At 41.4% G+C, this 13958-nt stretch overlaps 1 protein-coding gene across 3 annotated transcripts in view; it reads right to left on the reverse strand.

Annotated features, from left to right (window-relative positions):
- PHIP (pleckstrin homology domain interacting protein) overlaps nucleotides 1-13958 on the reverse strand; it is a 334334-nt gene that overhangs the window by 84002 nt on the left and 236374 nt on the right. For all 3 annotated transcript variants that reach the window (XM_065588082.1, XM_065588081.1, XM_065588080.1), the window contains exon 23: nucleotides 319-553. In XM_065588082.1, coding sequence (XP_065444154.1) covers nucleotides 319-553 — 235 coding nt within the window. The remainder of the gene's footprint in view (nucleotides 1-318; nucleotides 554-13958) is intronic.

Raw genomic sequence — 13958 nt, forward strand, 5'->3', positions numbered from 1 at the left:
GTCACAGCAAAGATTATACTCCTGGTTGTAGGGACACCAATATATTCAAGAGGTGAAACACCTCAAATTTAGATCATAATAAAAATAACCATTACAGAAACGATTCAGGTAAAGAAAAAACATTATGTGGAGACTTTACAATGGCCAATTAACATTTGTGATAATGGATATTTGCATAAATAAAATTTAAGACATGTTCTCAAATTATTAGAAAGTATTTTGGGTTTGCATAAACTCATGTTCAAATCTACTCATGCCTTTTACTTCCTTTTGTAATACTAGGAATAAGTGTCCTATAAGCTATAAAATGTACCCAACCTTTTTTTTTCTCTCTTTGGGTTTCCTTTTCTTTGGTGATGTTGTCGGTCCATCTTTATCTTCATTCCCTTTTTTCCTTTCCTTTTTAATTTGCTTCTGTTTCTGTTTTTCAATCCCCTCTTCATCCTCTGAACTGCTCTCTGTTTTCTTGGTTTTAAGTTTAGGAATTTTCTTTGGTGGCTGCAGATTAATTCCTGCATCTGCGGTCCAGTCTGAGTAATCACTGGAATATTCACTAGAGTTGGTGAATGAAGGGACAAAGGAAGGAAGGGAATTAAAAATCAAGCAAAGAGCAAATTGCTTCACAAAGCAAATTCAGAGTAAACTCCTTTATACAATATTAATATAACCCCAGACAAGATTGTTAAGATTGGAGTTAAGGCTGTAATAACAACACTATTTAAAAGTTGTAGTTAAAAAAGGAATAGAAACCCATATTTTAAGAGACAGTATATTAGGACTTCAGTTTAAAACATTATAGGATGTTCGGAAATTCATATTTACAGTTCTGCCAACAATTTTAACTTCGTCCCTTTACTGGTTTTTAGCCTCTTTTACCAGCGGAACTGCACATAAATTCACAGATTTTAAAGTCATAGTGAGACCACTGATCATCTAGTTTGACCTATGGCATATAACCCAGGACAAAGAACCTCACTCAATTTTTACATCAAGCCCAAAACTACAGTATGAGCAAGAGCGTATCTTTCAGAAAGATCTGTACTCTTGATTTAAGCACTTCAAGTGATTGATAATCCACCATATCCCTACGTAAACTATTCCAGTGGTTAATTACCTTCACTGTTAAAAATGTACACCTTTTTTTAGTCTGAATTTGTCTAGTTTCAGTTTACAACCAGTGCATCTCATTATGTCTTTTTCTGCTAGATTAAAGAGTTTTCTGGTATCCGAAATCTCCCCCATGTAAGTACTTACATACTATAATCAAGTCACCTCTTAAGCTTTTCATAGAAACTAAATAGATTGAGCTTCTTAAGTCTCACTATTAGACATGTTTTACCAGACATCTAATCATTTTCTAAACTCTTTCTAATTTTTCAACATCCTTTCCAAAGACTGGACATCAGAAGTGGACACAGTATTCCAGTAATGACAGGTTTCAGAGTAGCAGCCGTGTTAGTCTGTATCCGCAAAAAGAACAGGAGTACTTATGGCACCTTAGAGACTAACAAATTTATTTGAGCATAAGTTTTTGTGGGCTACAGCCCACTTCATCGGATGCATGCAGTGGAAAATACACTAGGAAGATATATATATATATATATATATATATATATATATATATATACAGAGAACATGAAACAATGGGTGTTACCATACACATTATAAGGAGAGTGGTCAGTTAAGGTGAGTCTTTATCAGCAGGAGAGAAAAAGAACTGTTGGTAGTGGTAATGAAAATGGCCCATTTCCAGCAATTAACAAGATGATGTGAGGAACTGTAGGGGGAAAAAATAAGCATGGGGAAATAGTTTTACTTTGTGTAATGGCCCATCCACTCCCAGTCTTTATTCAAGCCTAATTTAATGGTGTCCAATTTGCAAATTAATTCCAATTCAGCAGTCTCTCGTTGGAGTCTGTTTTTAAAGTTTTTTTGTTGTAATATTGCGACTTTTAGGTCTGTAATCGAGTGGCTAGGGAGATTGAAGCGTTCTCCAACTGGTTTTTGAATGTTATAATTCTTGATGTCTGATTTGTGTCCATTTATTCTTTTACGTAGAGACTGTCCGGTTTGGCCAACGTACATGGCAGAGGGGCATTGCTGGCACATAACACACTGGTAGATGTGCAGGTGAACGAGCCTCTGATAATGTGGCTGATGTGATTAGGTCCATCATAGGACCTAATCACGTCAGCCACACTATGATGGTACCATCTAGTCTGACACAGGCCATAGAACTTCCCCAAAAGAATATCTGAAGCCTATCTTTTAGAAAAACATCCAATCTTCAAACATAAGAACTGCCGTGCTCGGTCAGACCGATGGTCCATCTAGCGCAGTATCCTGTCTTCAACAGTGGCCAATACCACAGCTTTGGGAAAGCATACAGAACAGGGCAGTTGGGAGTGATTCACCCCTCTTCCTCTCCCACCTTCTGGCAGTCAGAGGTTTAGATTCACCCCGAGAATGGGGTTGAATCCCTGACCATCTTGGCTAATAGTCATTGATGGACCTGTCCTCCATGAACTTACCCCATTCTTTTTTGAACCCAGTTATACTTTTGGCCATCACAACATCCCAGGGCAACGAGTTCCACAGGTTAATTCCTCTTCTTTGCATGCTGCCTATTAATTTCACCAGTGACCCCTAGTTTTTGTATTGCGGGAAAGGGTAAATAAAACTTCTCTATTCTCTTTTTCCACACCACTCAAACTGAACAGCCCTAATCTTTTTAGTCTCTCCTCATATGGAAGCCGTTCCATACTCTTGATCATCTTTGTTGCCCTTCTCTAAACTTTCCCAGTCCCGGTATATATATATTTTTTTTACATAGGATGCCCAAAACTGGACACAGTATTCAAGGTATGCATGCACCATGGATTTATTAAGTGGCATAATGATATTTTCTGCCTTTTCTATCCCTTTCCTAATACTTCCTAACACACTGTTAGCTTTTGTGATCATTGCAGCACATTAAGCTGAAGTTTTCAGAGAACTGTCCATCTCTACTAGATCTCTTTCCTGAGTGGTAACAGCTAATTTAGAACCTATCATTATATATGTGTAGTTGGGATTATTTTTTTCTAATATGCATTACTCTGCACTTATCAATGCTGAATTTCATCTGCCATTTTGTTGCCTAGACACCCAGTTTTGTGAGCTCTCCCTGTAGCTCTTCACAGTCAGATTTGGACTTAACTATCTTGAAAAACTGTGTATCACCTGCAAACTTTGCCACTTCACTGTTCACTCCCTTTTCCAGATCATTAATGAATATGCTGAACAGCACAGGTCCCAGTACAGATCCTTAGGGGAAACTACTGCTCACCTCTCTCCATTGTGAACAATAACCATTTATTCCTGCCCTTTGTTTCCTATCTTTTAACCAGTTACTGATCACTGAGAGAACCTTCCCTTCTAATCCCATGAATACTTAGTTTTCTTAAGAGCCTTTGGTGAGGGACTTTATCAAGCCAAGTACACTAAACTGGCTAGATCACCCTTACCCACATGCTTGTTGACACCCTCAAAGAATTTTAATAAATTTGTGAGGCATAACTTCCCTTTACAAAAGCTGTTTTGCTTTGTGTAGTGTGGAAGTGGGTTGAGGGCATAGGAATGTACAAGGCTGGCTTTGTTTCTGTGTGCTGGATATTTCCCTGTGCAGTTAAGCAGTACGGGTGTTGCTGCACACCGAGATTTCATGGGAATCCTCCAGAGCGATCTCTAGGAAACTTTCCTGGAGGGTACAGGGCAATCCTCTGCCAAAGGTTCCTTGGCAGAGCTGCTTTGTTCCTTCCCCCATTGAAGGAAACTTTCCCATGCCATTCTGCAATCACTTGAGCAGGGACCAAAGTGGCATACAGGTGAGAAGCATAGGGGGACTAGGTTGGAAGCTGCAAGCGTGCAGCAGATGCACCCTTGCTTCGTTGTTTCTTCTCAAGAATGAGATATCTGTTACAATGACAATATGCTAAATTTTCCTGCCCTTTTCCACAGGCGGGAGTGCCTCTGGAAAGGGGCAGGAAAATTTAGACTACTGTCCCTAGTTAACTGCACCATGGCCTTTTCATATTGCTTTTCTACTCATGTACAATGCCCCCAGCCCCGAAGTAAACTCACCATGCTTGGGGTGTTCACTAACATGTGTGCTTGTCAAGGGTCAGTGAGAAAGTGATTGGTATGTTACTAAAGGTGTATTTTAATGGACTATTTCAATGCTGTGCGTGTACTTAATCATGCTTCTGTGTTTTGTTCCTTGTGCTTCTGCAGATGTGGCCTTCAGAGGCACCATCTACACACCATCAGAGCATCTCCACCACATAAGAAAGCACCCAACATGGAACAAAGAGGACATATTCCGGGAGCTGCTGCAATAACACTGCTCTACAGCCAAAATGCTTCTGAAATAAATATAGTCAAATTTCACTAATTCTGGGTCACTGAGAACGAAAATGATGCTTAAAATTGTTGATTGGCTCTAGTTTTCAAGATATGCTATTGGGTCAGTATATACGACCCTTGACTTGGGAATGGCGGAGGATAAGTGAGTTATAAAGGGAAGAGATCTCAATTTAAACCAGAAATGACTAAAATACATCTTTGACTGGATCTATCAATAAATCTATGACTGGGTTTGGACAGTACTTGCTTTTTAGGCAAAACAATGAATGATGCAATCTAAAGCTGGTATTGCGTCATACATGATATGAATTGCATCATGTTATTCCTAGAAGTCATGGATGATGCAATCATAACGAAGGTTACATCACTCTGCTGAACAAATTGCCCTATATCAGCTCTAGAAATCATACAGTGTCGTGCTCTCTTATTTGTCAGTGTTTGATTTTGCAAAGGGACACATTTCTGTTTAGCCGAAGTGAGCAGAGATGCCTTGTACTTGTGTGAACAGTGCAGATAACTTCTGTTATGTTTGTGGTGAAGTGACTTTTGCATCACAAAAGTGCAGTATAACCACTATGGTTAAGAAAGCCTATCCCCTTTATTTTGGCTGTAAAATTGGAGATCAGGACAAGAGGTGGGCCCCACACATATGCTGCAACACTTGTGCAACAAATCTTCGCCAGTGGTTGAACAGGAAAAGGAAATCTATGCCTTTTGCAGGGCCAATGATTTGGAGAATCATTGCAATTGATTACTTCTGCATGGTGCCTCCAGTTGGGAAAGGTGTGTCAAAGAAGAAAAAGTGGACTGTGCATTATCCAAACATTCCACCAGCTATACGCCCAGTACCCCACGGAGAAGTCCTGCCGGTTCCTGATGCACCAGAATCATTCTCACTTGAGTCAAACGAGGAAGAGGATGAAACTTCTGGTCCTGAACCATCAATGTCACAGGACCCACATTTTCTCCCATCCTCCTCCTCTGAACCACACTTCATAACAAAAGGTGAACTGAATGACCTTGTCAGGGATTTGGAACTACCCAAGAGTAAGGCAGAGCTGTTGGGCTCCAGACTACAGCAGTGGAATCTCCTGGCAGGTGATGTTAGGGTTTCCATGTTCCGTGACCGTCAAAAGGATCTTGTCCCATTCTTCTTCATGGAAGGTGATTTTGTAGCCTGCAACAACATCGATGGTGTGATGGCAGCCCTCAACATCGTTCACGAGCCAGATGAGTGGAGACTGTTCATTGATTCATCGAAGACTAGTCTTAAAGCTGTTTTACTGCATAATGGCAATGTTTTGCCATCAATTCCAGTTGGTCATGCAGTCCATATGAAGGAAACCTATGACAACATGAAACAACTTTTGAGGTGCATAAACTATGACCAACATCAGTGGCAGCTTTGTGGCGATTTGAAGGTTGTTGCTCTCTTGCTTGGTCTGCAGACTGGATACACAAAGGACTGCTGTTTTCTCTGCGAATGGGATAGTCGTGCAAGAGATTCCCACTACATCAAGAAAGATTGGCCACTCCGACAGTCATTGGAGCCTGGGAGGAAAAGTGTTCAGCATCCACCACTTGTTGAATCAAGGAAGATTTTGTCACCACCCTTACACATCAAGCTGGGTCTGATGAAGAACTTTGTCAAGGCCATTGACAAAACACAAGCAGCTTTCAAGTACCTCTGTGGAAAATTTCCAAGGTTAAGTGAAGCTAAGATAAAGGAAGGTGTCTTTGTTGGTCCTCAGATTCGTGAACTTCTTCAAGATGATGCATTTGACCATGCAGTGCGTGGCAAGGAAAAGACGGCATGGAAAGCCTTCCAGTTAGTGGCAATAAATTTTCTCGGAAACAACAAGGCAGACAACTACAGGTTGTTGGTGGAAAACCTCCTCAAGGCATACAAAAGCCTTGGTTGCAACATGTCACTAAAGATACATTTTTTGCACTCTCATCTACATTTTTTTCAACCGAACTGCGGAACAGTGAGCGACGAGCACGGCGAGCGATTTCACCAGGACATTGCAACAATGGAGAAACACTATCAGGGCAAATGGAGCCCATCAATGCTTGCAGACTATTGCTGGACAGTGACAAGAGATGCTCCATTTAATGAATACAAGAGACAAGCCAAGAAGCGCCGAGTAGACACTGAATAGGACTAAACTATGTACATAATAGTTTTTCGCCTTTTGTTTCATAATAAATTTTATTTATAGAACCCTTTTGCTGATTTTTAAAGCGTTACATAAACAGGACAGGTGAAATATTATCATGTAAAGCAACCATAAACACATGAAAAGACCTAGGTTTACAATTTATGATAAAAACTCTATCTACACAATAAAATGTAAAAACTTAAATATCTTAGAAACAGTAGCCAATCAGTTATTTTAATTATTATATTTGAATTCAGCACATCAAAATACATAATAAATAGCACATTTTATCTCTGAAGCAGACGACTTCTCAAAAATTGTAGACCAGTGTAATCAGATGCAGAAAAGAGGGAGTGCATGCCGTGGAGGGAAATCGAAAGGCAGGACACAAAAGAAAATGAGGCCTTTGTTAAGGACGCTACTGAGGATAATTAAAGTTATGGAGGCACAAACTCAGATGCTGAAGTCCCTCGTAACACTCCAGTCGGAGCAGATGCCTGCTCGCCCACCCCTTCAGCACATTCAAAACTCTTTCTCATGCCCTCCCCAAACTCCACCCGCACATTACTTTCCACTTTCTACAAAAACAACGAGGAGTCTGGTGGCACCTTAAAGACTAACAGATTTATTTGTGCAAAAACTTTCATGGGTAAAAAACCCCATTTCTTCAGATGAATGCAGTGAAAACTACTGATACAGGCATAAATATTGCAGTGTTGACAAGGCCAATTCAGTCAGGGTGGATGTGGTTCACTTCCAATAATTGAGGAGGAGGTGTCAGTACCAAGAGAGGGAAAATTGCTTTTGTAATGAGCCAGCCATTCCCAGTCCCTATTAAAGCCCAAATTAATGGTTTTAAGTTTGCAAATGACTTGTAGCTCTGCAGTTTCTCTTTGAAGTCTATTTTTGAAGTTTTTTTATTGCAGGATGGCTACTTTTAAATCTGTTATTGACTGTCCAGGAGACTGAAGTGTTCTCCCACTGGCTTTTGTATGTTACCATTCCTGATGTCTGATTTGTGTCCATTTATTCTTTTACGTAGAGACTGTCCAGTCTGGCCAATGTACATAGTAGAGGGGCATCATTGGCACATGATGGCATATATCACATTAGTGGATGTGCAGGTGAATGAGCTGCTGATGGTGTGGCTCATGTGGTTGGATCCTCTGATGGTGTCGCTAGAGTAGATATGGGGACAGAGTAGGCAACGGGGCTTGTTACAGGGATTGGTTCCTGGGTTAGTGTTTCTGTGGTGTGGTGTGTAGTTGCTGGTGAGTATTTGTTTCAGGTTGGGGGGCTGTCTGTAAGCGAGGACTGGCCTGCCTCCCAAGGTCTGTGAGAGTGAGGGATTGTTTTCCAGGATAGGTTGTAGATCAGGGTGTGTGTGTTGGGGGGGGGGTAGTGGTTTCTGCGCAATAAAATCAAACTTTTTGAATGGTAAGTAATCTTCATTTGTTTCCTCCAAATTGTAATAGCAGGTAGCAACAACCCATATGGAAGCAGTTTAATCATTTGCTTACATGGAATCCTAGGCCACAAAAATCACAAGTGCTTCCTAGCAAAACTCGATTTCCGTAAGCATTGCAGTACCGAGCTTAGCAATATACATTACCTGTTCTCAATTTCAAAGTATTCCCTCAAAGCCTCCCTGATTCAAACTGCCCCGTTGTGCCCCTCTAATAGCCCTGGTATCTGGCAGCTCAAAATCAGCTTGCCTCTGCAATCCACCCCTGAGCAAACTTTTCAGCCTTACCTTCACAAATGTTGTGCAACATACCTCTATGACTATGGGAATATTATCCTCATTGAGGTCTAACCTACCATAAAGGCATCACCAGTGTGCCTTTAAATTACTAAATACACATTCCACTAAATACACTCAGCCTATTGTTGAAGCACTCTTTACTGCTATCCAGGTTTCCCATGTAAGGCTTCATGAGCCATGGAATTAAGGGGTATGCCGGGTCTCCCAGGATCACTATGGGTATTTCAACATCCCCCACTTTAATCTTCTGGTCTGGAAAGAAAGTCCCCACTTGCAGCTTTCTGTACAGGCTGGTGGTGTTCCTGAAAATATGAAATATGAGTCAACAGTGTGCCCTTGTTGCCAAGAAGGCTAACGGCATATTGGGCTGCATTAGTAGAAGCATTGCCAGCAGACCGAGGGAAGTGATTATTCCCCTCTATTCGGTACTGGTGAGGCCACATCTGGAGTACTGCGTACAGTTTTGGGCCCCCCACTACTGAAGGGATGTGGATAAATTGGAGAGAGTCCAGTGGAGGGCAACGAAAATGATATGGGGACTGGGGCACATGACTTATGAGGAGAGGCTGAGGGAACTGGGCTTGTTTAGTCTGCAGAAAAGAAGAGTGAGGGGGATTTGATAGCCACCTTCAACTACCTGAAGGGGGGTTCCAAAGAGGATGGAGCTCACCTGTTTTCAGGGGTGGCAGACGACAGAACAAGGAGCAATGGTTTCAAGTTGCAGTGGGGGTGGGGGGGGGAGGTCTAGGCTGGATATTAGGAAAAACTATTTTACTAGGAGAGTGGTGAAACACTGGAATGGGTTACCTGGGGAAGTGATGGAATCTCCATCCTTAGAGGTTTTTAAGGCCCGGCTTGACAAAGCCCTGGCTGGGATAATTTGGTTGGGGTTGGTCCTGCTTTGGTGGGGGGTTGGACTAGATGACCTCCTGAGTTCTCTTCCAACCCTAATCTTTTATGATTCTATTATACGTGCATCAAGCACCTTTCTAGACCACCCCGTATTGATCCCAGTGAAACACCTGCGGTGATCCACAAGCACCTGCAGCACCATGGAGAAGTACCACTTCCTATTGCAAGGTGGTCCAGTTCCAAAATTGGAATATGCATGCCATTTATTGCCCCTCCACAGTTAGGGAAACCCATTTCTTCAAAGCCATCCACTATTTCATGCACATTGCCAAGAGTCATGGTCCTACATAGTAGGATGAGATTAATGGTCCTGCACACTTGCGTTAATGCAGCCCCTACGGTTGACTTCCCGACTCCAAACTGATTTGCAACTGACCGGTAGCAGTCTGGAGTCACCATACAGCAATCACCATGCACTTCTCTGCCAAGAGGGCAGCTCTTATTTGGGTGTCCTTGAGCCACAGGGTTCGGGCGAGCTCCACATGCAGTTCCAGGAAGGTTGCTTTCCTCATCTGAAAATTCTGTAGCCACTGCTCATCATCCCAGACCTGCATGGGACTATGATCCCACCACTCAGTGCTAGTTTCCCAAGCCCAAAAGCAACGGTCCGTGTTCAGCTGTTCCTTGAATGCCAAAAGTAATCTAATGTTGCTCCTATCCATGTCAGACAGCATCTCAGGCAACTGTGAATCCTGCTGAGTTAGGAACTTCATGATTACGTGCACTGCCATTTGCGATGTGTTACTGATAGCTAGCAGAGCATTGGAGAGCAGAGCGGGATCCATCCTTTCATACAGAAATGGCGGGGTGAACAGCAAACAAGGGCTGTTGAAAAATGCCGTGAACCAAAGATGGAAGCACATGGAATGCTAGGACAGAAAGTAGTGCATCATGGGTGGTTGAGCCAGGACCCATGATGCTCTGTGATTCAATCTGCCTTCCCACAAAAGTCTAGCAGTAGAAGGTGGTGAGCTGAATTGTGGGATAGCTACCCACAGTGCATTGCTCTCACCGTCGAAGCTAGTGCCCCAAGTGTGGACGTGCTCTGCCAACAAAGGGAGTGTAGTGTGAACATGCTAACAAAACTCTGCAGTGTAGACAAGGCCTAAAGCAAGCACACATACCTTCCTTTGTGCAGGACACACCTTTGATTTCTGCCTGGGCGGGGCTGCAGTGTTTGGAACATGTTTTAATAACATCATACAGGGGAATCTTATAACTTCACATGCAATGTTGCCACACATGTTTTACCAGGACAATGCTGACCTGCAAATTATGAGTTTTCAAATAATACTTTACAAGCATGCTTTGTACAAAATATATTACAATAGGGTGTGAACATAGGGGTGTATTCCATCACAGACAGTACTTTAGATTTGTCATTCACTTAGATTTAAAAATTATCAGTGATGAAGAATCTACTGCAACGACCCTTATTGAATTGTTCCAATGGTTAATTACGCTCACTGTTAAAAATTTACCCCATTTCCAGTCTGAATTTGACTAGCTTCGACTTTCAGACATTGGATCATGTTATACCCCACTCTATTACTAGACTGAAAAGTCCATTATTAAATATTTGTTTCCCATGTAGGCACTTACACATTGAAATCAATTCAGCTCTTAACTTTCTCTTTGCTAAAATAAATAGATTGAAGTCCTTTAGTCTATAAGGTAGGTGTCTACTCCTTTAATCGTTTTCATGACTCCTCTCTGAACCCTCTCCAATTTATCAACTTATTTTTTGAATTGTGGACACCAGAACTGGATGCAGTATTCCAGCAGCAGCTGCACCAGTGCCGAATGCAAAGGCAAAATAATCTCTCTACTACTTGAGATTCCCCTGTTTATGCATCTAAGGATCGCATCAGCCTTTTTGGCCACAGCATCATATTGGGAGCTCATGTTCATCATTTTATCCACCTCCCCTCCCCAAATCTTTTTCTAGAGTTACTGCTTCCCAGGATAGAATCCCCCATCCTGTACAGCCCACATTCTTTATTTCTAGATATGCACATTTAGCCATATTAAAAAGTATATTTTTTGCTTGCACTCAACTTGCCAATCGATCCGGATCACTTTCTATTAATGACCTGTCCTCTTCATTGTTTACCACTCTCTCAATTTTTTGTTATCTGCAAACTTTATCAGTGATTATTTTATGTTTTACTCCAAGTCATTCATGAAAATGTTAAATAGAGTAAGGCCAAGAACCAATCTTTGCAGGGCCCCTCTAAAACACACCTGCTCAATGATGATTCCACATTTACAATTACATTTTGAGAAGTATCAATTAGCCAGTTTTTAATCTATTTCATTTGTGCCACATAAATTTTATATCATTCTAGTTTCTTTAATCAAAATGTCACATGTACCAAGTCAAATGTATTTCAAAAGTTTAAGTATATTATATGAACACTATTACCTTCATCAACCAAGCTTGAAATCTAATTTTAAAAAAGATATCAAGTTAGTTTGCCAGGATCTATTTTCCATAAATTCATATTGCTTTGCATTAATCATATCATCTTCCTTTAGTTCCTTATTATTCCAGAACCATATCAGCCACTCCATTACCATGCCTAGAATCCATGACATACTGATAGGCCTATAATTACCTGGGTCATCCCATTGACCCTTTTTAAAAACTGGCACAACATTAGCTTTCTTTCAGTCTTCTGGAACTTCCCTAGTGCTCTAAGACTTATTGAAAATTAACATTAACAGTCCAGTGAGCTCCTCAGCTAGCTCTTTTAAAACTCTTGGATGCAAGTTCTCTCAATCTGCTGATTTAAAAATCTCTAACTTTAGTAGCTGCTGTTTAACTTCCTTCTGAGATACTTGTGGAATGGAAAAAGTTATCATCATATGAAGAAACTACATCATCTGTTTTTTCCCCAAATACAGAGCAGAAATATTTATTGAAACTTCTGCCTTTTCTGCATTATCATTGATAATTCTACCATTTCTATCTAGTAATAAACCAATACCATTGTCAAGATTCGTTTTGTTCCTAAGACATTTATGCTCCTCCTTATTGTCCTTATCTCTGCTGGATAGTTTTCTCTTTGTGTCTCTTTATTTCCCCTACCAATTTTCCACAATTCCTAGCTTCTGATTTATATTCATAACTACAACTTCCCCTTTCTTCCATTCGTTATAGGTATATATTTTATAGCTGCTTCCACTTCCCCTCTAAATCAGGTCAGTTTTTGATTGTGGCTTTTGGGGCACCTAATGAAGCATTCTTAAACAATTCCCAATTATCACTGACATTTTTCTGGTTACATTCTTCCTCCTGATTTGGCTCATAATTGTTTTCAGCTTTGTGAAACTGGCCCTATTAAACCACCAAGTATATATATTACTGGTCTGGATTTTATTTAGTTTGCACATTATAAATATGACCAAGTTGTGATCACTTGTACCCAAGCGACCATTAATTTTTTGTTTTGTGGTTAATTCCTCTTATCTGTCAATGAATCCTAACACAGAATTTCCTTGTGTTTGCTGCAACACTTTTTGAATTAGGATATTGTCAACTGTAATATTTAGAAATTACAAGGTTATTTTAGTATTGGCAGTATGAGACCTCCAGCATATGTCATTCAAATTGAAGTCCCCCATTATCATGCAATTTCCCCCCCATGCAATATACATGCCCCATGGGTGCTCCACTGTAGGTGTATCTGTGCTCCTGCACCTCTAATCGCAGATTTTAGCTAGCAGTGTCCATTCAGCCCACACATGTGCTTTCCCTCCCTTGGGGTCTGCCTCGAGACTATCTAGCACTGAATGGGCAAACCCCACTCAGTTTATTCTCTGTCGCAGAGCCCCTTATGGAGAACTCCACAGTAGAGTAGAGAAAGGTGGTTTGTGGAGCATCCATAGGGACACACATTTCAAAGAACCAATGTAAGTAACTTGGAATCCTTTCAATTTTTGTAGGTAAGTACATTGAGTGGTTGACTTTCGGCTGTGAAGCAACACGTCTTTCACCTCATCAGAGCATTCTATCTCTATGTCTTGGAACCAAGAAGGAGCCAAGTCTGGAGGTGGAGGACCCGCAGGTTGGAATGAAGAATCAGCCCATCGCTTTGAGAGAGAAGCTGGGGAATGGGCCTGAGAGGAACCAGAGAACATATTGCCATCTGTGTCAGATAAGGGAACCAGACTTGTCTTGGCCAGGAGGGGTCACTCAGAATAACTTGCTTTGTCTCATCGATTTTTCAACAGGAGCTTGCATACAAAAGGAAATGGGGAAAAGACATAGAAGAGGTCCCTGTCCCATGGGAGGATGAGGGCACCTCCTAGTGAATGTTTCCCCAGGTCAGTCCTAAAGCAGTAACGACAACATTTCTTGTTCCAGTAAGTAGTAAAAAGATCTGTAGTTGGGGTTCCCCAAAGGGCGAATATGACTCAAAGCATCTTTGAGTTCAGTTCCCATTCGTGGTTGTGAGAAAAGTTCCGGCAGACTGCTGGCTGTCACATTTTGTATCTCTGGTAGATAGAGAGCTGAGATGAGCATGTTGTGACAGATGCACCAATTCCAAAGTTTGCGTACTTCCGTGCAGAGTGAGGGAGATCTGGTGCCACCCTGGCGACTTACATAAAACATACAGGTCATATTGTCCACCATGACCTTTGAATGGGTGTTCTTGATGGAAGGCAAAGAGTGTGCCCAGGCGTTCCTGATTGCCGTTAGCTCCAAAACA

The sequence above is a fragment of the Chrysemys picta genome, chromosome 3 (assembly GCF_011386835.1).
Source record: "Chrysemys picta bellii isolate R12L10 chromosome 3, ASM1138683v2, whole genome shotgun sequence".
In the NCBI taxonomy this organism is placed as follows: Eukaryota; Metazoa; Chordata; order Testudines; family Emydidae; genus Chrysemys; species Chrysemys picta.